Source organism: Zea mays, chromosome 10 (genome assembly GCF_902167145.1).
Source record: "Zea mays cultivar B73 chromosome 10, Zm-B73-REFERENCE-NAM-5.0, whole genome shotgun sequence".
NCBI lineage: Eukaryota > Viridiplantae > Streptophyta > Magnoliopsida > Poales > Poaceae > Zea > Zea mays.
Genome location: NC_050105.1, coordinates 103094488 through 103121121, shown reverse-complemented (window position 1 = coordinate 103121121; position 26634 = coordinate 103094488). Strand labels below are relative to the sequence as shown.

Here is a 26634-nt window from a genome sequence, read left to right as displayed (position 1 = left end):
CTCTTTCTTCGCCCCAGGTGGCAAGGCGAGTTAAGGAGAACCTATCGCTCTTTAGGGGTGCAAACAGTTCTATGAGATCATGATAGGGATGTTTTTTCCCGGACCCTCGTCCGTGTGTATTTTCACCTCGGGAGCTTGTCAAACTCCCTTCTATTGTACATTTCTTTTCCCCTCTTAATGAAAGGCAAAGCTCCTGCCATTGTGTTCAACAAAAAATGAGGTGTTGTCCCCAATGAACACCACGTCACCGCATAGCCGGGAGTAGAGCGACGAGTGTCCAGGGACCCGGCCCAGTCAGCGTCGGTGTAGACAACTAGCATATCAGCAGTACCATGTGGAGGAGCGACAAAGAAGCCCGTAGTCAACAGTACATGAAGGTACCGGAGGATCAACTTGACCACACTTAGGTGCAGCTCCTGAAGATCCTGCATGTAGGGATAAACCTACTGGATCGCATAGGCAATGTCGAGCATGGTGAAGGTTTGATACTGAAGAGCACCAGCAAGGCTCCAGTAGGCAATGTGATCGCTGACAAGGGCACTAGCACTAGAGAGCTTCGCCTGCACGTCCATCGGGTCCGCACATGGCTTGCAGTCTAGCATATCAGCGTGCTCGAGGATATCCAGGGTGTACCAATGCTGCTAAAGAAATAGGTCATCCAGGTGACGCTCAACAAAGTGGTGAAGAGGACCTAACCTTCATCGTGGAACTCATGCTGAAGGGCGGAAATGACCCGAGAAAGAGGTGGTGAGCACAATGTCATCAACATACATAAGGAGGTACATGGTGTCACTGCCACGCCGGTAGATGAACATAGAGGTGCCTAAATTAGCCTCAGCAAATCCCAACGAGAGCAAATAAGCGGAAAAAATTGTTATACCAAACACTGGGGGTCTGGGGGCCTGGTTTAGGCCGTAGAGGGACTTGATGAGTTTACAGATCATGGCAGAGTGTGTAGGGGCAACAAAGTTGGTAGGCTAGCTACCAGTGATTACATATCGTCCGACTAATCGCAATTAGTCACGATTAGTTGGTCTGATCGGTTGTTAGTGCTCGATTAGAGGTATCGATTCGATCAGCTACCCTGATCATCCTTATCGTCCGCCTAATCGTGATATATAGAATCGACCTTTTGGGCGATTAGCCGATCGGCTTAAATGCGTTCTGGGCAGTCCAAAAGCTATTTTAGGCTTAAATGATGTCTGGGACTCCAAAGGACACCCAATCTCTTCAAATGCAGTCTGGGCTCCAAAAGCCATTTTAGGCTTAAATGCGGTCTGGGACTCCAAAGGACGCCCAGTCTCTGCGTTCATGACAATTGGACTACTATTGGATGCCCAGTCTCAACAACAGCAGCATATCTTCTACTTCCATTATCTTCTCCTGTTCTTCACTCTTCTCTGTTCTCTGGTCTGTCACCCTCCATCGCCTATCTGTCAAAAACTGAGCCAACTAGAAATGAGAAGGATGCTGCATAAGAAGCTGGAGCTGCTGGTGATCGTTTCAGGCTAGACAATGATCTCATATAGGTGGTGGTTACAGTTAGTGATCAGGCGATCTGAAATCCATGGTTATGGACCTATGGTCCTGCAAGTTGTAGACTTGCTATTTCAAACTTTCATTTCAGAATATAGACTTGTTGCTAGTGATTTCTGTTTTGCATTTTCATAATTCATAGTTTCATACTGCTACTATGTTGTTGCTGGTGATTTCTGTTTTGCATTTTCATAAATCATAGTTTCATACTGCATTACTACTACTATGCTGGTCTCTACTCTATATTCTAACTTCTATCTATTATCTAAGTATATTCTATATCTATACTATACAAGTATGTAGTATATACTGTTATATACAGTGTTATAATATCAATATATACTTATATAGTGTTATACAATATATATATATATACTCTATTCATCACCGAGGGTGATGGGCCCAAAGGTCCATCACCTGAACCACCTGGCGCGCCCACCCCGCGGCTGCTCGACCGTGCCCCACTCCCACGCGCGGCTCGCGTGGCTCCGTCCCCCGCATGGCTCGTTTCTTAGCCACGCGTCGGCTCTAGGCGCGCGCCTATTAAGTCATTTCCCTTCTGTTTTAGATATTCCAGCATACATTGTCTTTGCCCCACTCCCAAAGCGCAAGAGAGCTGCGCGAAAATATATTAAGAAGGAGATAAAGGTCCAAAAGGACCCCAAGATACATGGTACAAAAAAGGCTGCCCTACGGCGGCCAATAACAAGCATAAATGAAACCATCCATGACAAAAACACTGCTACCAAAACAGCACTACAACTATCTAGCTAACAGGGAGACCTGGGATGGGGGCAGTAAGCAAGGACAGCTTCTTTGCACCAGCCATAACCAAAAGATCAATCTCCAAACCAACACTTTTAATAGCAACAGCAACACTAGGACTCTTATTGTCAAAAACGCAGCCATTGCGATGCTTCCAAAGGGTCCAAACACCAAGAATTCCAGCATACATTGTCATTTTGTCTTTCAGGTATCTCAGACATTCCTTGTTATTGGTTCAGTTATTCTAGGCAATATTAAGTCATTCTAGTGTCTAGACAACATTAAGTCATTTTAGAATCCAAGCAAAGTCATTCAGGCATTCAGACAACGTTAAGTCATTCCAATCAACATTAAGTCATTCTAGTAAATATTAAGACATTTTTTTCAGAAAACATTAAGTCATTTTTTTGTTTTTCAGTCATTCTCCGTGTTTTTCCAGTCATTTCTGTTCTTTTTCAGTAAATCCAAATCCAAGGCTACATTAAGTCATTCTTTGTTTTTCAGTCATTTTTCATGCGCGAATGAGGTAGCTTGGCTCTAGATCGGCCGCGCTGGCTCGGATGGGGGACGGGTGCATCGATCGCGCGTGGGTGAGGCGGCTTGGCTCAAGGGCGGGCGCGGGCTCGGTCGGGCAGACGTACCGGCCGGGTCCAAGTGATGGACCATTGGGTCAATCAGCCGAGGTGATGAATAGATCTGCCATATATATATATATATATATATATATATATATATATATATATATATATATATATATATATATATTACAAGCCCTGCGCTTCCAATAAGTAGAGGAAGCCCTGGCCCAACGTTGTCATCCGGTTCAGCCGAACCAGGTTCGAGCGGCTATAAAAACATCCCTAGGCCACAAGTGATTAGGTTTTAGCAGCGGTTCCCTCGGGCGTGCGAGCGGCGGCGGTTCCCTAGGGCGTGAGCGGCGGCGAACCCAGGGCCAGCGGCGGTGCCGCCCTGAGGTGGGCGACCGGCGACGGCGCTCCCCCATCGAGAGACGGCAATGCTCTCGAGGCGGGCAGGCAAGCGGCGGCGGCGCAACCCAGACTCGGTGGTGACGGCGGTTGCACGATAGGCTTCGACAGCGGCAGTGGTGGCCACGGGAGACGAGGGTCGATCCGACGGTCGCGCGAGGCGCGGTCGTCTCCGGCGTGGCGTGGGTTCTCTCAGGCGTCCTTCGATGACTAACTCCTCCGATCCGGTGGCTTCGACGACGTCCTTTGGTCTAGCGGCCTCGGGGTCGTCCTCCGGCGACGAACTATCTGATCCATGTTTATGCCATCGATGATTATATTTTATGCCTTCTATTTAGACTATTTATGCATTCCAGTGATGATTGTTACGACGATGAATACGATTTTTACGCCTGCCATAAAATTGTCCCTAATTCCCGCGGATTAACCAAGGAAAACACACCGCGAGATGAACGGGCAAGCTTATGGGGAGAGGTGGTAGAAAGGTTGACGTAGCCATGGTTTAAAAGGCGGAACTAGGCGCCCAGCCACCGCCTAACCGCCTAGGCGACTTAGGCGGGCGCCTAGGCGATGCCTTAGTAGCTGTTACAAACAGCTGTTACAAAATACCAAGCAACCAAACCAGGGAAAGCAGGGGAAGATGAACATCATTTTTGGGTGTTGACACCTGAGAGGAAGCAGGGGAGGACCTACCAGTGAGGGGCGCCAGGGAAGGGGAGCAGCCGGCCAGCCGCGCGCCCAGCGAGCAGCAGCCGCGAGCAAGCGAGGAGCAGCCGTGAGCGGCGAGCAGCTTTGGCGTGCCGCGAGCAGCAGCCGCGTGCAGGACGCGCGCAGGGAGGAGCAGCCGCGTGCAGGGCGCGCGCAGGGAGGAAGAGCCGCGCGCACAGGAAGAAAGGGGAGAGAATAGCCGCGCGCACAGGAACAGCCGCCAGCCGCGCGCACAGGAGAACGTGCGCCAATTTACAGGCAAGCACCAAAATCCAGCGCCAAAAAAACCCTAGGTGAGGCGTCGCCCAGGGGGAGAAAGGCGTCGCCCAGACGCCTACCACGCCTAGGCGGACGCCTACCGCGCCTAGGCGGACGCCATACTCGATCTTCCCTGGGCGGCGCGGACGCCTAGCAACATTTGACGCCTGGACGCCTAGGCGTCGCCTAGGCGACGCCTTTTAAACAATGGACGTAGCACACACACCCAAAGACGTGAAGATGGTCATAGGATGGAGAGGTGTCAAAGAGAGCAAAGTGGGGTGTGGGAGCGCTAATCGCCTTGGTGAGAAGGCGATGAAGGAGGTAGGTGGCGGTGTGGACGCTCTTAGCCTAGTAGCGAGCAGGAATAGAGGTCTGGAAGAGCAAGAAGCGCATGATATTGTTAGTAGTGTGAATCAAATGCTCAACCTTGCCATTTTGGAGGGAAAGTGTACGAACATGACATCTGGAGCTATATACCATGGGAGGAGGAGAACGATCGAGAGTTGTCGAACTCATGGTCGTTGTTGCAGTGGATGGCCTTAATGGTACGACCAGCCTGAGTGAAAACCCAAGCAAAGTGAAGAGAGTCAGAAATGTATCAAACTTCAAACGCAAGGGAAAAGTCACCAAATAATGAGAGCAATCATGAAGAATCACTAGATAATACTTATAAGTGGAAACACTGAGAATAAGAGAGGTCTGCATATCACAGTGTATAAGATCAAAATTGTGCACAGCCTATGACGAGCTAGGGAAAGGAAGTCGAACATGACAACCGAGCTAACAGGCATAGCATAAATGTTCAAAATTACCCCTAGTACAAGAGATGGCTAAACTACTACACACCTTGGACAACACGTCAAGGCTAGGATGACCAAGTTGACGATGCCAAGTGTTGATGTAGTGGTAGTAATCAGTGCATGTGGGTGCGGCGAGGACAAGGTCAATGAAGGAGCAGAAGCAGTAGGTGGAGGACGAGCGCACGACGGAGACAGACTCCCCAAGGTCACAAAGGGAGGCTGATATTCCCTTCAACTGGCAGCAGTACACGATAGACGAGAGATCCCCCTTGACAAAGGTCCTTGTTGGAATATAATATAAGTGAATTGTCCACCTCTTCCCATCAGCTTAAGCTTTTAGGTTGAATTGGTTGGTGCATGCAACTTAATATGGTATCAGAGCCAGAGGTCATGAGTTCGAATCCTGGTTAGCGCAATTAAAAAATAATTGTTGTTCGCTCCTATTCCACGACTAAGACCCAAAAGAGGCTCGACGTGAGGGGGAGTGTTGGAATATAATATAGGTGAATTGTCCACCTCTTCCATCAGCTTAAGCTTTTGGGTTGAATTGGTTGGTGCATGCAACTTAATAGTCCTAAAGACGTTGTCGAGGTGGAGAGCATGAGCCTCACGGTTGCTGAGGAACTACTCGATGGCAAACCAGGCCTAACAGCAGTGCCAGTGTGCCACCACGCTCGCGAACGATGACCTGTAGCTCAATAGTGGTCGTCCTGAGGATCCAAGAGAGGACAACGCTATCCATCTGCTACCAAGAGGGAAGGGATGCCTTGTCGGTGAGGACGTGGTCGTCAAGGACTAGTGATACAGTGTGAGGAAGACAAAGTTGTGCCAGCAGGCGTAGGTGGAGGAAATTGGATCAAGGAGGACAGAAACCATAGAGCAAATGTTCTCAACACCTGTCGCCTGGGTGCGGAGGTTGGCGATGATGGTGGCATCATATGCCAAAGGGGCTCAACCATTGGGTACTGTGGTGAGCATCGAGGCAAAGAGAGCTAATAGATGACACTCAGCCTCGTCAAACTGTTAACTGAGAGCATCCGCCACGGCGCATCTGTGGTCCAAGGCGAGGTTGTAACCCGTACCTGCTGCCAAGTAGCAGCCACAGTGGCCTTATGCTAGCCTTTATGTACCACAACGCTTCAGTGCACAACCTTTACCACTACAGGCACCTCAGCGTCACATCAACTTTCTTTTACGGACTATTTAAAACGAAACACGGTGTTTTGTTTCAAAAAAAACCATCCAACCACGTAGTTAAGAAAAAAATACATTCAAACAATATAAATAAAATGTCAAATAAAAAAATAAAAATTACATAGTTCAAAAAACAATACAATACTAATCATCATCATCATCCTCCACTTCCTTCACATTCTCTTCCTGATCTAGTTTTAATTGCTTCGTCAAGTTCTTTTATAGCTAGCCCATGTGCAGTTTTCATGGCATCATCATATCATAGATGGACTTATCACACCAAGTGCTTAAACAATTTTGATTGAGTTATCCTCTAGCTAGCCTCATCGATCTTGTTCACCATGCTCTTCTTCATACTAGGGGACTCGTCGCTACTCGTTGCTAGACCATTCCCTTTGTGTTTCGCTCTTGCCCTATCGCGGACAATAGGGTGTGTTGGCTTGACACTATCTAGTGATGTGGAGCTATAATTGCCACCCATGTTGAGACGAGATCGTTTGCTCCCATCGTTGGAGTCGTCACCGTGTCATGCGCACCATTTGGGCTGATGGCTAAGAATAGGGATGAAAACGGATACTTATCCAGATACAAATTTTTTAGTCTTTTTTCTTTGATTGCAAACAAATAGGATATAAAATCTGTCATGCAAATTCGTATTCTTGTTTTTAGCAATGAGTTTATAAAGATTCATAAAAGGTAAACTTCAAATTTTTCATATATCTTCTCAAATCATAGATATAAAATTGGGATATAGATATGGATTCGGATATTTTTCATCTTTTTGTTGTAGGGAGAAAATAATGCATAAAAAAATTATGCAAACTTTTATTCTTGTTTATAATAATGTGCTTAATAACATAAGAAAAGATCAGTGCATAATTCCATCATATATATTTTAAAATATTAAATTTGTCCTAGCAATTCAGATATCCACTTTCATCCCTAGCTAAGAAAATGACACATGTGCTCCAGCAAGAGGAGGGGTTGCAGCCACAAAAGCCCAGCGGCGGCGTGGGAGAGAAGGGAGGAGAGGAGGGGAGCCAAGAGGAGCGCCGGCCATGGGGGCTGATAGATGGGCTACAGTATTACAAGTATTACATATATGGTACCCCTGATGGGTTGGGCTCTAGGCCCATAACACAAACACATACAAGTAGTCTAACAGATGGTAGCTAGTATTGGTTATAATAGTGTTTCAACCTTTTAATATGAAAGAGACGCAATTGTATCATGTGATTAATATGAAGCTATGGGCATGTGTGGTTATTTCTCAGTTTTGTATGGGACTTGGTTCTCCTTCGGTTTATGTGTATTGTAACTATGGAGTATGAACATTGTGAAAAAGAACTAGCATATCAAAATTTTATGGAAGGAGGATCCAGAAAGAGCAAACCAATATAGTGCATGTTTCGTTCCCAGCATAAGCAATTCGGTGCAGCAAAAGCAAAACATGACAAGCTCTTGGGGTAATTTACAGTTTGGACAATATGCTAAAAAGTAATCGGTTAGGCAGTAGACTTGTATGAAAATACAAATGGCCTTTAAAACTCCAGTAGCTAAGCATCACTTCAGGGGTGTAAGAAATGGTAATTTGTAGAAGATTAAAACAAATGTTTACCTGGAATTAAAGAATGTATAAAACTAATGATTTGACTCGCCAGAGCTAAATGCTTAGATGTAATTGATTTAAGTCCAGACACCTGAGAAGCAAAACAGAAAAAAAAAATGCCAACAAGTTAGAACTATTGCAAGAAAGAATACTGGGCTTCTAAATGAAATAAGCTCTTGAGGTTGATCAAAGGGAGTGTGATAGAGTATAATACAATGAAACCCTAGCAGCTACAGGGGTACAAGTATATAGAACCCTAGTGGGCCAGGCCCATATACACAGATACGCTAACAGGGAGGATCCCACTCTTGTTAAGCTGGACCATATTTTCTGTACTAGCAGCTGGGAAGATTTCTTTCCTGACTGTATGTTTTGTAGCAGTGCAACTGAAATCTCTGGCCACTGTCCTCTGATCCTCAAGCTCAGAGTGGATCTCAGGGGGGAGCGCAGATTCCATTTCGAAAGTTTCTGGCCCAAGTTCCCTGGGTTCTTGGAAGAGGTTGCTGCCTCTTGGAACCAGCCGATTCAAGGCTCCTGCCCTCTTGAGGATGTGTCTTTGAAGCTTAAAAGATTATCCAGAAGGCTGCAGTCTTGGGGCACAAACTGGTAGGCAATATTGGGTTCCAATTGGGATTAGCTCGTGAGGTGCTACATAAATTGGAGATAGCTCAAGACAGCAGGGTATTGTCTGTAGAGGAAGGTTGGTTACTGAGAAAGCTGAAGCAGCACTGCCTTGTCCTTGTTTCTTTGGACCAGTTGCACGCTTGAGGCCGCGGGTTCATTATTTGAAGGATGATGACGCCAACACAAAATTCTTTCACATGCAGGCTTGTCTCCGCAAGAAGAGGAATTTTATTTCTAAATTAGAAGATGATGGGAGGATTGTCACCAATCATGAGCAAATGCAGGAGGTGTTGGATGGTTTCTTTTCCAATCTTTTGGGTTCTGAAGTTAGAGACCTTTTACTCTTGATTTGGCAATCTCTCTCCGTCTGGGGATGAGATCTCTTTTGCAGAATGGTGGAGAAAGGTATGTAAGAAGGTGCACAAAAGCAAGAGAAAGGGATTGAGTGGCGTCATCATTCTAGGGGCCGGGTGCCTTTGGACTCACCGTAACAAGGCAGTCTTTAATGGAGAGAACTCTTCTTTAACCACAGTTCGATGGATTTTCTTAGATGAGTTGGTATGTTGGAGTAAGGCTGGAGCTAAACATCTTGAGATTTTAGACCTAGAGGTCGCCCTTAATAGAGTCGGGGCGTAGTGTTTGTAGTGTTTGGGGGTCTGCCTGCAGTTTTTTCGCTGTAACCATCTAGTAGTGGTGCTGCAGTATAGTTGCAGGCCAGACTGTGAGTGGGTGTGCTTTCTATTGCCTTTTGTAGGCTTTGTATCTAGGTCCATTTTGGACCTTTTTCTCCTCTTAAGTAAATGATGTGCAGCTCTCCTGCGCGTTCGAGAAAAAAATGATTAAAATAGTGTCCATATAGGAACAGCTTATTTTGCAAACAGTTGCTTCATGCACTGATGCATGTGGTTCAATCAATGTATGCAGCTCAGGTTCTTTAAAAATGCAAGCAAACATTACTAACATCAAGTGAAAATCACATTAAACATTTGCATACAGTTGCCAATGAAATAAAGAGGCATTGATAATAACTGAAATGGCATGCTAATGTACCTGCATGGCCCCTGCACCGAGAACAAGTTGGCAAGTCCTAGTGTTGAAAAGCTTCAATATTTCCACAACACGTTGGACCACCTCCAAAGATAGTGATGGTAAACATTTACTGATGTCAACATATTCAGATAACATCTTCAACAGTATCAAACCGCTGCAGAACCAATAAAGCATTGTAAGAGAGAGGCATGGATTCCAAAAGAATAAATATGCTTTATATTAATGTAATAACTTAGAATAATGAACTCTAAAAATAACAAGAACAAATCAATAAAAGACATGGCTGCATCAAATACTACATTTATTTTATTTAAACTAAATTTACAGATTGATGGCTACTGAACACATTTCATTTCAGCAGTGCAAAATTCATAAGTAGAGACCAAGTTTCAAATTATTGGAAGGTAAATATAGATGACTAACCAGTTTACCATATGATAGCCAACACCTCCATGTACAATTGTTTGCAAGGTGGATTTCAGATTCCCGGCAACATTATTTGCACTCTGAGAAGTGGATTCAACCTGGTTTTCACCAGTCCCGGATGTTACTTTGCCATTATCAGCATTATTTTCAGCAGAATATGTCAGTTCTTGACTTGTAGGCTGATGATCACTGAACTTTGAGTTATCATCAGTGCTAGGCATCTCCATGCCATTAACAGAAGAGTAAGTGGATGAAAGTGAAAGAACGATTGCTTGAAACTCTTCAGGAACATCCACAGCAACCCACGTCTCTTGGTCAAGAACTGCCTTGATTTTTGTCATCTTGAAAAAAAAAGGTTTCAGTTTGAAACAATAGGGGAAACACAATTTAGTTTAACTAGCCCTAACTATCAAGCACCTTGGATAATCCAAAAAAACTGCGGGGGGTAAGACAGCCCCCGAGTATTGTATTAAGAAGAAGACCTTCTCACACAGATCGAAGGACCCCCGAACCCCTGTCTCACCCATACACTGCGGCATCGAAGCCCATGTGAGAACGACCGCGACCGGGGCTGAGACTTAGACCTGTGCTTTGGCGTGGGACAGACGAGGGGATTTTTTAACCGCAACCTGAAATTCGCTCCTACGGGGAGTCGAACCCAGGACCTAAGGAGTGTTACTCAGACCACCTAACCAACTCGGCTGGAGGCCCTTTCGCAACCTTGGATAATCCAAAACTCACATAATTTGAGTATCTAGAGAAGATGAACTTCATTAATTAAAATCTTTCATTCCACCACCATTTTGATCTCAGAAACACTCCATTTGTTCCAAATTATAAGTCATAAGTCATTCTGGCTTTTCTAGATACATAATAAAAACTACTCCCTCAGTTCTTTTTTATTTGTCGCGTTTTAGTTCAAAAATAAATTAGAGGGCGACAAATATTCAAGACGGAGGTAGTAGTATCTAGACATAGTATATATCTAGAAGAATAACAAAACTATATACCTATAAAATTAGAATGACTCATAATTTGTAATAGGGGGAGTTTCAGTAAAGATCAACTACTGTTAATGTAAAAAAAGGGTACAAAGTTATACTTGAATTGAACATATGTGCTGTATTCAGCTTGGTGGACAACCAGTCATCCCTAATTAAGAAGGGAAAGTTGGGTGCTTTTTGTTCCTTCCAATAATGATGATCAATGATTATTTTGGAAGCTTCTAATCAAATAGGTGAAATTTGAATAATAGGGTTTAACTTCGACAATAGAACTGTAACATTGTTTTACTGACCCGAACATTATGCTGATAATCAACAAATTGCTTTGATTGTTGTTGTAGGATTCCACGAATGTTGTAACCCAACCTGCCTCCAATCTACAAGAATAAGAGGCTAAGATAACATTACAACTTGCTTATATGCAATTAATGCAGCTGATTTTGTGTATTTATTCCAAACAAGAAGATGTAACCTTTTCTGTAGCAGCTATAAATTCTTCTGTTATGCTGTAGATGATCAAGAATTCTTCAAGCCTTAACCTGGGATGTAATCCAGCACGAACACCTAGTAGCTTAGCCCATCGTCCATGGGCAGCATCACAAGCCGCGAAAACTGCTTCAGTGTTTTCTCTCAAGACATCAGCCCTGCATCAAATACAAACAGTCATGCACCTTCTTTTTATATGGTACTGATTGTTAGAGTATATTTAGAAGTTCAGATATCATCTCATAGACTGCCATATGTATTAGAGTATATTTGGTAGTTTAGAAATTGTGTCTCCTAGACTACCAAATGTATCCGTGGATTGTCTCATCTCCTAAATCATGTACTATATATAAACCGCCTAACGGTTAAATGCAATACATCCATCCAATTACATTAATTCTATTCTCCTTGTCACTAGTTTAGATTACGACCTAGGCTTCCCCTTCCGCTGCTGCCGCCCTCGAGGAGATCGATCTCCGCCGAGGGGCTGCGCTCCCGTAGTTGATGTGCAGCCGACCCTTCGGATCTGTCATGTCCATGGTCGTCATCGTGTCATAAAGATTCAACAGATCAGGCACTCACCTTAGTGCTGACGGCTAGGGGGGCACGACATCCATGCCTCCCCTCCACGCACCGTTGTGGTGACGGCTGTGGAGAGGTAGCTTGGGGCCACAGGCTCTGTCACCCCGACCCCTAGATCTACGCCACCTAGCCTTGCCAGGAGGGCGCAGCTCCATCACAACTGTGGGTGGTGGCAGGCCACTACGTCGCCGCCTGGCCACACATGGCGAGCGCCCCCTCCACCACGAGGCACAGACCCCATGCGCCATCGGCCTTCGCTCGATGGGGCGTATGCTCCTATGCCATCACCAGCCTCCGTGCGATGGGGCGTGGGCGCCTGCACTGTCGCCAGCCTTTGTCCGCTAGGGTGCGAGCTCCTGCACCGTGACCGGACCTCTACGATGCTAGCTCTCGCCCGCTTGGGGTGCAACTTCCTGTGCCACAATCAAATCGCGCTAGTGCCACTGTCGCCTGCCATCATCCTCCTGTGACGTAAATTGTTTATCGTGCACCTCTCCAAGTAAAAGGGCGGGCATTGCGCCGCCTACTCGGGTGGCAGCGCCAGCCCCTAAATTGCTATTGACTATGTCGTTGTGCGCCTCTCGCACATGGTCTCCCAACTATTCATGCTCTTCGTCACCTTCTTCGAGCACCGCTAACGCGACACTCCAACACCATCGCAGCTCTCCTTGTGTGGTGCGACTCTCTCACCGCTGCCACTCCAGGAGCCTCGATGCGTCACTTATCTACTTCTTCAACTTTGTCCAACACAAACTCACGTCATTGTTGCCCCTTGTCCTCATCTACTTCGTCCACTCCAACAACCGCGGGCTGCATCGACACCTTCCTTGTTGTTCTTTTGCGCATTGCAATCGCTGTGGAGGACTTCTCTACTAGTTCCTAACTCCCTTCAGACACTGACGTGTGGTTGGGCCCTCTACCTTGTATGTCCGATGCTGGCAACACCGGTGCGTGCCTTCGTCCCCAACACATTCTCGGGTTTAGCAAACCTGGCGCACGCCTAGGCCATGATGGTTCGACAATGTCGACTTTGGCATCGAGCATCTTCTTCATTGATTGCATCAATTGCGTCGCCATCTTCGTCTATGGCGCTTCCTCTTGTGCACCACCATCACCACGGCGCCCTAGCTCGCCCGCAACTTGTGTGGCGCCTACTTTCTAGTGACCTCGACAACTTCCATCGACCATGGCTATCCTTCGCACGACATATCAATAACGAATGTCTGTCCTCGTACTTGGCTACCTCAACATCGGCACAAAGGGATATCATCTGCATGAGCTCCTTGTTGGTTTTTACTCCAGTCGCAGCATTTGCAATGTCGCTATAAGTGCAGGGGAATGTTAGCCTTTGGCTCCTCGTCTTCAGCCTAACCGTCTACGATGCTCCCTCTATGAATGCGAGGGGGTGCTAGAGTAGATTTGGTAGTTTAGATATTGTGTCTCATAGACTGCCATATATGTTAGTATATTTGGAAGTTTAGATATTGTCTCGTAGACTGCCATATGTATGTGGGTTGCCTTATCTCCTAAGTCATGTACTCTATATAAACCGCATAAGGTCTTAATACAATACATCTATCCAATGACACCACTTATATCTCCTTCACTGGTTGATGAATCTAAGATCCTACCATGGCTGCATAGGTTGTACAGGTAGGAGATCGATGGTTGGGCCATATACCTCCGACAACGCACAGAAGCCATGGTTGCGCACATGGAGTAGGCGAACGAGAGAGAGAGAAGTGGGAGTTGACCCTTAAGGGCAGGCAAGATATTTGCCTTGCTTGATTAGATTTGATACATCTCTTCTTATAGAGAAACTTGACCCGAAGCAAGCAATTCTTAATTTTATGGAAACCTCCTTGCAAGAATCAATCATGATCCTATTTTTTATGGAAACAATGCAGAATACTTAAGAAAGGAAAATCCTAGGGATTTCACCCTTAACTGCCTGTGTGGCCCTAACGCCTATAGGTGACGTTGGTCATAACATCTCACCCGCTTCTTCTAGTAGCTCATCCGCAAGTTAGATGTCAAGGTAGAGGTCCTTGAATTGTTGAAGTGGCTCTGAAGTGGTGTCGCCATTAGGCAAGCCACACCATTGAACGAGGATACGTCAAACGCCCTGACCTAGTTGGACGTGCAACACCCGCTCTAGGGTGGGCAGTAGTCAGACGTCTTCTCCGGGCTACATGGGCGGTGGAGTCATCGGAGGGTCCCCACGTAATGGAACAAGCCCACGTGGAACGCATCGAGGAGACGAGCACCCTTTGGAAGCTAAAGGTGATAAGCGGCTACCGCATTAGCGCTTAGCATACTGCTGAGCCCCAGAGAATACACTCGCGAACAACCACGGGGAAGGCGTCGCTGTCTCACAAGAGGGCATCCACCGCCTCCGTTTAAGTTGCCCTTGCGACGTGTAGAAGTAGAGGCGGCAGGGTCAGTCGTACACCACCTGGAACAGCATGGTGTGAAATGCCATGTGGAACAAAGTATTATAGCAATACTTCGCCCAAGAAAACTAGTCGACCTAGGCGCGCAGACGTTCTCACATGGCATAACGGAGGTACATGGCGACGATATGGGCCAATGCAAGTCAAGATGCGGTGGCATGAAGACGCGCTTATCGTAGAGCAGGAAGTTGTCGGTTGTCTGCCATGGCAACCCAAGGGACGCATCCTGAAGTTACTAGTGGAGGCAGACTCCCCCTCATCATCATCCGCGGTTGCAGCGCTGATCCCGTCAAGTAGGCAGAACGAGGGCCCCAAGAGGGAGTGCAGCATTGTGGAATTCATGGAGGTGTCGGTGTCACAGCGCAAGAGGGCGTCCGTCACCGAGTTGAGGCGCCAGAGGTGGTACTCCACCACAAAATTGAAGTCGAACATCTTGTTGATCCACTCATGGCTAGGAAACAATCGTCGGTCGCTAGTCCAAGAAGAACTTGAGGCTATAGTGGTCGATGCAGATGAGGAAGCGGCAACCCCAGAGGTACGACTGCCCATGCCGCATAGCCTGGATCAGGCCAATGAGCACACTGTTTTGGTTCGGCTTCCGGTCTGGTAACCAATATGCTCAAGAGCAGTGCTATTCCAATTAGATGTGATGATCAGCAGGTGCTTGCTGGCTGCAGTGTGCTGCATTGCAGTCCCGCTGCGTTTCCTGCTGCGTTTCCTTGCAGGTATCTGGGGCTGCCCATCTCTGATAAAAAATTGAGGAAATGTGACCTTAAGTTATGGATTGAGAAGATTGCAGACCGTCTGCCTAACTGGAAGGCTCGGCTGCTCAACCTGGCTGGGCGGACTGCGCTGGTGAAGTTTGTTCTATTGGCCATTCCGACTTATCTTCTTATTGCAATCAATGTCCCTCAGTGGGTTATTAAATCAATTGATAAAATTCGGCGAGAATTTCTTTGGAGAGGAAGAAAGGAGGTTAATTGTGGTAGCTGTCTTGTTCCATGGGAAGTTGTCACGAGGCCTCTGAAGCTTGGTGGGCTTGGGATCCCTAACCTTAAGTTCAAAAGCTGGGCGTTGCAGGCAAAATGGTTATGGTTGGAAAAGACGGATCTGAGCAGACCTTGGCGTGGGCTGTCCCTCCCAGTGCAGCGTCAGGTTAGACAGTTTTTTGACTTGTCGGTTTTTACCATTTTAGGGAATGGGGCTACTACTCTCTTCTGGTCGGATAGATGGATTCATGGGAATACTATCCATGACATTGCCCCTGAGGTAGTGGGTATGGTTGGCCGCAAGGCGTATTCTTCCAGAACGGTGGCACAGGCTCTGGATAATTGGCTTTGGGTCAGTGACATTCGTGGTCCTCTTTCCTTGAGAGAGTTGCAGCAATATCTGTTGTTATGGGATACTTTGGGGGAAGTTAGGCTTTCTCATGATGCTGACAAACATGTTTGGATGCACTCTTCTTCTGGGATGTTCTCCTCAAAGTCTTGCTATAAGGCTTTTTTCATGGGTTCAATTTCGTTTGAGCCATGTAAACGTTTGTGGAAATCCTGGGCTCCCCCAAAATGCAAGTTCTTCCTCTGGTTGGCGATAAGGACTAAGTGTTGGACTGCTGATAGACTAAGGAGGAGAGGGCTGCAACACCCGGTTGTTTGTGTTCTTTGTGACCAAGAGCAGGAAACAGTGCAACATCTTCTGTGTATTTGCAGTTTTGCCAGGCAATTTTGGCATGCTATTCTTGTTCCCTTCTGTCTTGGGGATCTCATTCCTGCTGTTGATGAAATCTCATTTGCTGATTGGCGGAGGAAGGTGATTAAGAAGGTGCCCAAAATCAGAAAGAAAGGCTTCAACAGTCTCATTATTTTGGGGTCTTGGTGCCTATGGCTGACTAGAAACAAAGGTGTTTTTGATGGTGTAAACCCTTCCTTGTGTTTTGTTAAAAGCTTATTTCTGAATGAGTTAAGTTGCTGGGATAGGGCTGGGGCTAAGCAGCTAGCAAGTTTTGGTCTTCCTGCTATTATGAGTAGGGTCTAGAGTGTGGTCAAGTGTTCAGTTTGCCCTACGGGCATTGTACTTTGGTCCTCTTGGACCTTTTCCTCTCTTAATATAATGACGTGCAGTCCTCCTGCGCGTTCGAGAAAAAAAAAGATTGTCCGATTAGTCGTAATTAATCGACTGATCGCTATTGCGCACACGATAAGCAGCAGTGACGCGATCAGACCGATCGGAAACCTAATCGTCCGATCAGATCGCGGACGATCAGTTTGGCCCACTTCGTTTTTGTTTCGGTCCACTAGCCACTGCAGCCCACGCACGGACACACAACCCACTAAACCGTCACGAGAGCAGCAGACCACAAGAGGCAACGGCAACGCCGCCACGCACTCAGAACACACAGTCGCCCACTCACCCTCGAACCCTAGACCATACTCACCAGAGCACACGGGCGACAACAGGCGACTAGCGCCCCCTCGATCCCTAGCATGGCGACTCCTAGCTGCTGCAGGTGACCATTGTCCTCTTCTCCAGTTCTCCCCAAGTCCCTAGTCCTCGATGGCCCGATTTCCTGTTCACCGGCGAGTGGCTTGCTGTTGTGTTGTGTAGGCAGTCGATGGCCTCAAGATAGAACAAACGCTGGCACTGGTGGCCACGCACGTACAGTTGTCATAGTTGTAACACAACCCTTAGTGAGGATGCTCATTCGGTGTGAGGCGGCGAAACTAGCGCAAGGGAGTAGGTAGGGATGAAAATGAATACTTATTCGGATATCAATTTTTTGTTTTTTCATTTATTGTGAACAAATAGGATATAGAATCAGCTATGCAAATTCATATTTTTGTTTTTAGCATTGAGCTTGTAAAGATTCATAAAAGGTAAACCTCAAATTTATCATATATCTTTGAAATGATAGATATAAAATTCGGATACAATCCGATACTGATACGGATACTTTTTCACCTTTTTGTTGTTGGTAGCAAATAATGTATAAAAAATTATGCAAAATTTTATTCGTATTTATAATAATGTGCTTGATAACATAAGAAAAGATTTACATCAAATTTCATACATACTATCTTAAAATATTAAATTTGTCCTAACAATTCGGATACTCGTTTTCATCCCTAGGAGCAGGTAGTGCCGCTATTAGAGGTGGTGCGAGCAACACAGGCACGACCAACAGTTGCACACGACGGGAAAGGTAGCACCAACAGCAAGCGCTAGGGAGGCCGAAACACCCACTACACTAGGGTTGGTATGGTGGCTGCGACGTGGCGCTCTTAGGCCCGCGCCAGATGCATGTATGTCTACAGGTCCTGGGGTTCCTAGAGCTCAACATCAACCAAAATGTGCTTTGGAAGACCCCCGGCGAAGAGGACAGCCTTCTAGATTGGAAGAAGATTCAGCATGTGCACACTAGTGTGTTGAAGTGCTCCTGACAGCCCTGGATCGTGGTGTGGATGGGCAGCCTCGCGAGTTCGGCGAGACAATGACTGGGAATGGCTAGGTCGAACCGCAAATGGCAAAGATCCTTGAACTACTCCCACAATGACATGCCCTCATCTTGCTCCAGGGCATAGTACCATGTCCGGGCTAGGTCTGCGAGGTGGTACGAAGCAAGCCAGATCCGATCCAAGGCGAGCGTACATTGCCCACGGAAGAACTGCTCGCAATGGTTGAGCTAGTTCTGGGGTCCTTGCCATCATAAGTAGAGAAGTCGAGCTTGTTGAAGCAAGAAACACCCAAGCAGGTGAACACGCCTACAATGGTGGGTGCCCCGTAGATGAGAAAGGCAACCCTTGCAAAAACGTTGGCAGCAAGGATGGCAAAGAGAGAGTTGATTTGGTGGATAGGAAGGGGGCGGACAGGGCAGCGGCGGTCGTTGCGGTTTTACATGAGGGTGGTAAGCGACGTGGTGGCCAAGGTGTTGGAGGACAGCACAACGGTGGCAACGGAGAAGGACAGGACATCGTTGCCCTATACCTCAGCATCCCAGAGGGGAAACTCTAGTGCATGGCGACCGCAGAGGAGAACGTCTACTAGTGCTCCAAGGACGACGTGCAAGGGAAGAGATTGGCCAGTTGCGTGGCAATGTCTGCAAGGGCTTTAGCGGTGATGGCGGTGGCCAACGGTGGTTGATGGCGGTGGTCGACGATGGTTGGATCAACAGTTGTTTCTCGAAGTCATGTCTTTTTTTCGAACACGCAGGAGAGCTGCGTATCATTGAATTAAGAAAAGGAGGGTCTAAAAATAGACCAAATACAAACACAAAAAAGAAAAGAAAAGAAAGAAAGAAAGAAGAAAAATAATCATGGCCATCCGGCCACATCAAAACAAGATGACCACCTAAAAGGTCACCACAACCACAGACCCAAAGCACCAGTCCAGCCCCAGACACAAAAGACTTCCTTTATGGAGCTAGCGACTAATCCCTCTACCAGATCCCTGAAGGACACCTGGAATGGGAGATGTAATAAGGGCAAGGTGTTTGGCCCCCGCGAACTTCCATACAACAATTTCTTCTTCGGCTCTTCTAATAGCTCCCTCTAGACTGGGTTTTACTCTGTCAAAAACGCACCCATTTCTATGGTTCCAGAGAGTCCATAGCCCAACGGTAATCAAGGAATTAAGCCCTTTTTTAGCAATCCCATAGCTGCTCACTGATTTTGCTCCACCATTCCATAGTTTTAACTTCTCCCAACTGAGGAGCAAAGCCAGACAGGTTGACCTGTCCCAGCAGCTGAAATCAAAAGCTCCTAGCACAACCCACCAAAATGTGGTCTATGGTTTCTTGATCTTGGTCACACATAACACATTTGTCAGGATGGCTTAAACCTCTCTTGTGCAGACGGTCTGCTGTCCAACATCTTCCAAGATCAGCAAGCCATGGAAAGAATTTACATTTGGGAGGAGAACAAGTTTTCCAAATTAATTCTCAATACTGAGCCTTGATCGACCTGATGAAGAGGCCATCATAAGCTGCTTTAGCTGAATAAATTCCATCAGTAGCAAACCTGAAAATATGCTTGTCCTCCATGTCTGGATGAAGCTGAACAGTTTGAAGTTCATCCCAAAGATCAAGGAGGTCGGCAAAGACACCTACTGTCAAGGCCCCTTTAATATCAGTTAACCATTTCTGTCTCTCAAGGCCTCAAGCACAGTTCTGTTGTTCCTAATCTTTTTTGGCACAGCTGCAAGCAGTCGAGGAGCAAGGTCTTCAATATTCTTTCCGTGGACCCAACGGTCTTGCCAAAAGATTGATAGGATCTGGGTCCTACAACGGCTATGTAGGTCGTACGGGCAGTAGATCGATGGTCAGGTCATATGTACCCCCAGCAATACACAGAAATCATGGTCGCATATAGGGAGCATGCGAGCAAGAAAAAGAGACATGGGAGATGGCCCTAGAGAGCAGACTAGATATGCCTTGCTTGATTAGACCGATACATCTCTCCTTACATAGAGAGGCTTACTTGAGACCTAAGCAAACAATCCATAATAATTATTTTTATGGAAACCTCATAACAAGAATCAATCATGATCCTATTTTTCATAGAAATAATGTAAAATATCTAGGGAAGGAAAATCATAGTATTTCACATATAATTACCCGCGTGGCCTAGCCACTTGTGCGGCCCTCACGCCTATATGTGTCGACGGTCATAACACTGATATAAATAGCTTAGATATACAAGTTACAACAAACAAAAGTTTGGGTTATTCAATGTGCTAATCTGTTATGATAACTGATCACAGACATACCATGACATCAGAAATGAACTTAATCTGCATCTTCACATGGAATAGACAATAGAGGGCAAGTTGCAGCTTAGCTTACCGAACATTCTTTATTGAACTTATAATGGAAAAATCATTTATTTTTCCTTGGACAAATGGGATCTTGGAAGTACTCCGTGCAAGAGTATTAGAGCCCCGTGAAGAGTCATTCTCTTGGGTATCATAAATAACTGAACCACCATGTTGTAATGTAGGATTACTAGCATCAATACTTAATGTTTCATCAAGGTTTCCCATGATCCACTCAACTATTCTTTTCACTTCAGCTGCTTGCTGTAAATGTACCTGACATCATAAAGATGTTGAAGCCATTATTTTTTGGGAGGTTTTAACCTTTTTATTAACATATGATACATAGTAGCCACTTTATATTTGATGTGCACCCATTTAATACAAAGTCACATGTCATGAAAACAAATTAAACAATCAGGACATAGACTACACAGGCCAACATAAGGATTGTTTAGCAGAACCAAGTAAGCCTCAATAAGAGATAAAAACAGTACAAGGTTTATCCAAGTATACTTTATGCCTGAACACAACAGCTAATTTGCCCCGGATCAAACTTTGCCCAAGATCTTTGTCCCAAAATAGGAAAATGTAATTCTTATTAATAGAATATGGAAAACTCGGGCTCCTCCAAAAACCAAGCTTTGTATGTGGCTGGTCGCACAAAGGAAGGTTTGGACTGCAGATAGGCTACAAAAAAGAGGCTTGGACCATCCGGAGAGATGTCCATTATGTGATCACGATCAAGAAACCTTGGACAAGGCCAGATGGCGCTTCCCCTCCCGCCTCTTGGCCTCCCTCCTCCACCCCTTCGTCTCCCTCCTCTGGCCGGCGCCTCAGCCCCTTCATCCCACAGCCTCACGCCGATTCTTACTCCAAGGCCGGCGGCCACTACCCTTCCCTCCCCGGCGTCGGCTGCTTCCCCTATCCCCTCCCGCTCCCCAGGTTCCTTGCCCGGTGGACGTTCGAAAGCTCAGCGGTGGAGAGAGGAAGGCGGTTCGTCTTCTGCTGTTGCGCAGGATCGCAGTGAGGTCCAGCGCTCCTTCAAGGATGTGCTGTTGGCCGTGAAGCCTCCTGCCCCTGGTGGTGCTGGCGGTGTTGATGCTGATGATGGCTGGGTGAGAGTTGAAGGTCGCCAGGCTCGACGTCGAGCTTCTAACCGTTCGAAGCCCCTTCCCAGGCCTGTCCCTGTCGATTTGCGCGGGAAGTGCTTCAATTGTTTCTCGCCTTCCCATCGTGCAGCTGTGTGTCGGAGCCTGGTTCGTTGCTTCTTCTGCCGGCGGCCTGGGCACCGAGCGATCGTGTGCCCCTGCCGGCGGACGGCCTTGCCCCCTCCGCGGCGTGCTCTGGTGTGGCGCCCGGTCTCCAGGAAGCCCCCTTCGACAGATTCTCCTGCCGGTGACATGGAGGGATGCTCGTTGGCCGGCATGGCTGGCCCTTCTGGAGGCTTGAAGAAACGCACTCGTCGTGGTCAGAGAAGGAGGAAGACTGGTCCTGAGGGAGGGCATCCTGTTCTGGTGGCGCCTCCACCCACGCCTGTGAGCCCCGCTCGACATGTAAGGATCATCGGGCGCTCCAGGGAGGTTGATCGGGCCGAGGCTGACCTTCGTCGGGCGCTGATCGTCACAGTTCTTGGCCACATGAGTTCTGATAGCGCCGCTATTGTTCTGGATGCGCTCGCCTCAAGGTTTTCTTTTGAAGCTGATGCGCTCCATCTTCAGCGTGCTGTGTCGAACTCTTTTCTGGTCTTCTTCCCCACAGAGGATCATGCTACTCGTGTCTTCAATGGTGGGCAGTCACTTTTCATTCCTCCTGTCAGGTTGCACCTCAAGCCTTGGTCTCGTCAGGCCTTGACCTCTGGTGGAAGCGCCCTGCCTCTGCTGCTGGATATCGAGCTGAGGGGGATTCCTGCCCACCTCTGGGAGCTTGGTACTGCTGAAGTTCTTTTGAATGGGTTTTGTCTGATTCAGGAACTGCACCCAGAATCAGTGGAGGGCATTGATATGTCCGTTCTCAAGCTAAGGGCGTGGAGTTTTGATCCGGATTGTTTGCCTGCTGTTTTGGATCTTCATGTTCAAGAGCCTCTTGTTGAGGAGGGAGATGGTGCCATTTTCCCTCGCTCTTTGGTTTATCCTATTACAGTGAAGGTTACCCGTTCCGGTGTTAGGCCGGAGGGGAGCTTGCCTCCGCCTCCGCCATCACCTCCTGGTGATGTCGACGAAGACCATGATCAAGATCATCAGAGGCGGCGGCTGCTTCAGCATGGCCCCTCGGCTTCCTCGTTTCGGACCTCGGTACACTCGCGGCTGGGCCCGCGTGCCCCTTCGTCTTCGGTGGCTGGTGGACCAGTTGATGCCGCAATTCTCCCGTCTGCTTCGGGTGAAGAGTTGACGGCGCCTGTGTCTTCCAGTCCGCTGGTTTCCTCGGTTCAGATGTTGGGGGCACCAGTTGAGGCCGCTACTCTCCCGATCACCTCGGTCGTAGAGTTGGCGGCGCCTGGGCCACCCCCACCTTGCTTGGACGCTTCTCCGGCGGTTCCTCCCCAGGTGGAGGAGGCATCGCGTGCTGTTGGCTCTCACGCCCAGGATGTACCTGTCAGTTTGGATGAAAGGAGTTTGGTGTCTACCTCGCTGCCCTCTGCTGGCTTGCAAGACCACAGTTTGAATGGGCTCCCCGCTGCTGGCTCTCAGTTTTCTTCTGCGGGCTCAAGGGCTGTTGATGTTGAGTTGGGTTTTCAGGGTGATTGCAGTTTAAAGGCATTGAGTTCTATCTTTGATCTGCCTATGGGGCCAGCTATGCCTTTGGCCACCTTGTTTCAAAGTATATTCTAGAAGGAAGAAGGCTATTGTGGTTGAGGAGCGGATGCTGTCTACCCCATTGCAAGAATTCAAAGATGGTCTTACAAAGCCGACTGATGAGCTGTTGCCCCCTCCTGCTCTGATTGTCAAGCGAAGAAAGATGATGCCTAGCAATTTCAAGCCTCGGCGTAGCAGGAGGGTGGCAAAGTTTCCCCCTGAGTTGGGATCTGACGCTGCTGCTAAAGTCTGCAGGCATTTGGGTTTCTGTGATGAGCATGAAAATATTTCTTTCCGAGATGCTAGTAATTATGCTAGGCTGTTTCATTCAACTCTGTCCAGGGATCATGTTGCTGCCCTAGCGGCTCTGTTTGGCTGGGAGGTGCCCCATGTGGAGCAGATCTGAGCTGGTTGCTGTGGTCGGTTTGGTAGCCTCCTTTTTTGTTTTCCATGGAATCTGGCTGTTTTTTGATTTGGAATGTGAGGGGTCTCAATAATCGTGCTAAAAGAGACTCTGTTAAGTCGCTGGTTGTAAGCCTCAAACCTGCTGTCATTTGTCTTCAGGAAACCAAAATGTGCTCCGTTTCAGATTTTGACATTCTTTCTATTCTTGGGTCAGGATACAGTAATTTTGTTTATGGCCCTGCTCATGGGTCTAGAGGGGGTTTACTAGTTGCTTGGCATGATGGATCTTTTGCATCAGTGGCCTCAGTGATCAAGGATAATTCTGTCTCGGTTCAGTTGAAGAGCGTTTCTGGTCCTCTTTGGTGGTTCACTGGGGTTTATGGGCCCCATCAAGATAGCTTAAAGCCTGCCTTTCTTCAAGAGTTGAGAGACATCAGGAATGCCTGTGTAGGCCCGTGGATCATTGCTGGTGACTTCAATCAGATTTACAAGTCAGAGGACAAGAATAATTCAAATGTCAATAGGGCTTTGTTGGGCAATTTCAGAGATTTGATCAACTCTTTGGATCTGAAGGAGATTCCTTTGAATGGTAGGAGATTTACTTGGTCAAACCAGAGGGAAAATCCCACTCTTGTTAAGTTGGATCATGTTTTCTGTTCTACCTGTTGGGAGGAGGCTTTCCCCGATTGCTTTCTTTACAGCAGTGCATCTGAAACTTCTGATCATTGTCCTCTAATCCTTAAACTCAGTTTGGATCTTAAAGGGAAGCGTAGATTTCATTTCGAGAGCTTTTGGCCTAAACTCCCGGGTTTTATGGAAGAGGTTGCTGCTTCTTGGGACCAGCCGGTTCAGGCTTCTTGCCCTTTTGAGAGGGTGTCGATAAAGTTTAAAAGATTAGCGAGAAGATTGCAATCTTGGGGGCATAACGCGGTCGGCAATGTCAGTTCTCAGCTGGGGGTGGCTCGTGAGGTGCTGCACAGGATGGAGATGGCTCAAGACAGCAGGGTGTTGTCGTATGAGGAGGTGTGGCTGCTGCGCAAATTGAAGCAGCATTGCCTTGTCCTTGCTTCTTTGGAAAGGACAGTTGCACGGTTAAGGTCCCGGGTCCATTATTTGAGGGAAGGAGATGCCAACACAAAATTTTTCCACTTGCAGGCTCGCCACCGCAAGAAGAGGAATTTTATCTCTCATTTGGAGGATGAGGGAAGGTTAGTCACCAGCCATGATCAGATGCAGGAAGTTCTGGATGATTACTTTTCCAATCTTGTGGGTTCTATTGTCCAGAGGCCTTTTACTCTTGATCTGGCTAGTTGCCATAGAGATGCTATTGATTTGAGTCTCCTGGAGGCTCCTTTCTCGGAAAAGGAGGTTCAAGACACGGTTGGAGCTCTCCCCTCTGATAAGGCTCCTGGTCCTGATGGGTTTACAGGGAGGTTTTATAAGCGTTGTTGGCATATTATTAAGTCAGATTTGTTGGCAGCTATAAATTCACTTCATCAAGGAAATGCTTACAAGTTGGGGCTGCTGAATTCTGCTTTTATAGCTCTTCTTCCTAAGAAAATTGATGCCTTGACAGCAAGGGACTTTAGACCAATTAGCTTAATTCATAGTTTTGCTAAGTTGGTCACCAAAATGCTTGCTAATAGGTTGGGTCCTCACCTACAGGAGTTGGTGGCTGCTAACCAAAGTGCTTTTGTTAGAGGAAGATCGATTCATGACAACTTCATGTTGGTACAGCATTCAACTAAATCCCTCCACAAGAAGAAAGTCTCTAGTTTGTTCTTGAAGTTGGATATCTCCAAAGCCTTTGATTCAGTTTCTTGGGCTTTTTTGACTGAAGTGCTTTCACATCTTGGTTTTGGTCCTGTGTGGCGAAGTATGATTTCAAATTTGCTGATCTCGTCCTCCACTCAGGTGCTTTTGAATGGGTCTCCTGGTATTCCTATTAAACACCGGAGAGGGCTTCGCCAGGGGGATCCTCTTTCTCCTATGTTGTTCGTCTTGGTTATGGATGTGCTCAACAGTTTATTCTTGCTGGCTGAAAACAGGGGGCTGCTGCATAGATTGGAGGGCGATAATATTCGAAACAGGCTGTCCATTTATGCTGATGATGTAGTCCTTTTTGTTCAACCTGTTGAGGAAGATCTTCACTGCGTCAGAACAATTTTGGATTGCTTTGGTTCAGCCTCTGGGTTGGTGTCTAACTTGCAAAAAAGCTATGTTATTCCAATTAAGTGTAATCAGCAAGCGGTGCAGGTGGGCTGCAATATTCTTCAGTGCTCTTCTTCATCTTTCCCTTGCACTTATTTGGGTTTGCCGATATCAGACAAGAAGCTCAGAAGGAATGATCTCATGGTTTGGGTCGACAAAATTGCTGATCGGCTTCCTAATTGGAAGGCCCGGCTGCTTAATCTGGCTGGCAGGACAGCTATAGTGCGCTTCGTGCTTTCGGCCATCCCGGTATACCTTCTCATTGCCATGAATATTCCCAAGTGGGTGATTAATTCTATAGATAAGATTCGAAGAGGATTTCTTTGGAAAGGAAGAAAGGAGGTAACTGGAGGTTGTTGTCTTGTCTCTTGGGATATAATTACAAGGCCTTTATATCTTGGTGGCCTTGGGATTTCTAACTTACTTTACCAAAGCTGGGCGCTGCAGACTAAATGGTTATGGTTGGAAAAAACAGATCCAAATAGGCCTTGGGTTGGGCTGAATTTCCCTATTCAGCAGCATGTCAGGAGATTCTTTGCTTCTTCAATTATTACCTTGGTTGGAGACGGGTCTACTACTTTATTCTGGACAGATAGGTGGTTGGATGGGTCTTGTATCCAGGATCTTGCCCCTGATGTAGTTGCTTGTGTTGGGAAAAGGGCTAGTTCTTCCAGAACGGTGGCCCATGCTCTTGAGAACTGGCAGTGGGTCAGCGACTTAGAAACCCCTCTTAATTTGATTGGGTTGCAGCAGTACCTACAGCTTTGGGACGCTTTAAGAGGAGTGGTGCTCACACAAGAGGCTAATAGACATGTGTGGATTCATTCTTCCTCTGGGCAGTTCTCTTCTAGATCATGCTATAAGGCTTTTTTCATGGGTTCGATTACCTTTGAACCTTGGAAGAGGTTATGGAAATCTTGGGCTCCACCCAAAT

General features: G+C 47.0%; 1 protein-coding gene across 1 annotated transcript in view; it reads right to left on the bottom strand.

The window, feature by feature from the left end:
* LOC100192923 (vacuolar protein sorting-associated protein 54, chloroplastic) overlaps positions 1-26634 on the bottom strand; it is a 63129-nt gene that overhangs the window by 8190 nt on the left and 28305 nt on the right. Inside the window, exons 8-13 of the mRNA XM_020544869.2 lie at positions 20321-20565; positions 11436-11607; positions 11257-11340; positions 9957-10300; positions 9534-9687; positions 7869-7950 (exon numbers count right to left, since the gene is read on the bottom strand). Coding sequence (XP_020400458.1) covers positions 7869-7950; positions 9534-9687; positions 9957-10300; positions 11257-11340; positions 11436-11607; positions 20321-20565 — 1081 coding nt within the window. The remainder of the gene's footprint in view (positions 1-7868; positions 7951-9533; positions 9688-9956; positions 10301-11256; positions 11341-11435; positions 11608-20320; positions 20566-26634) is intronic.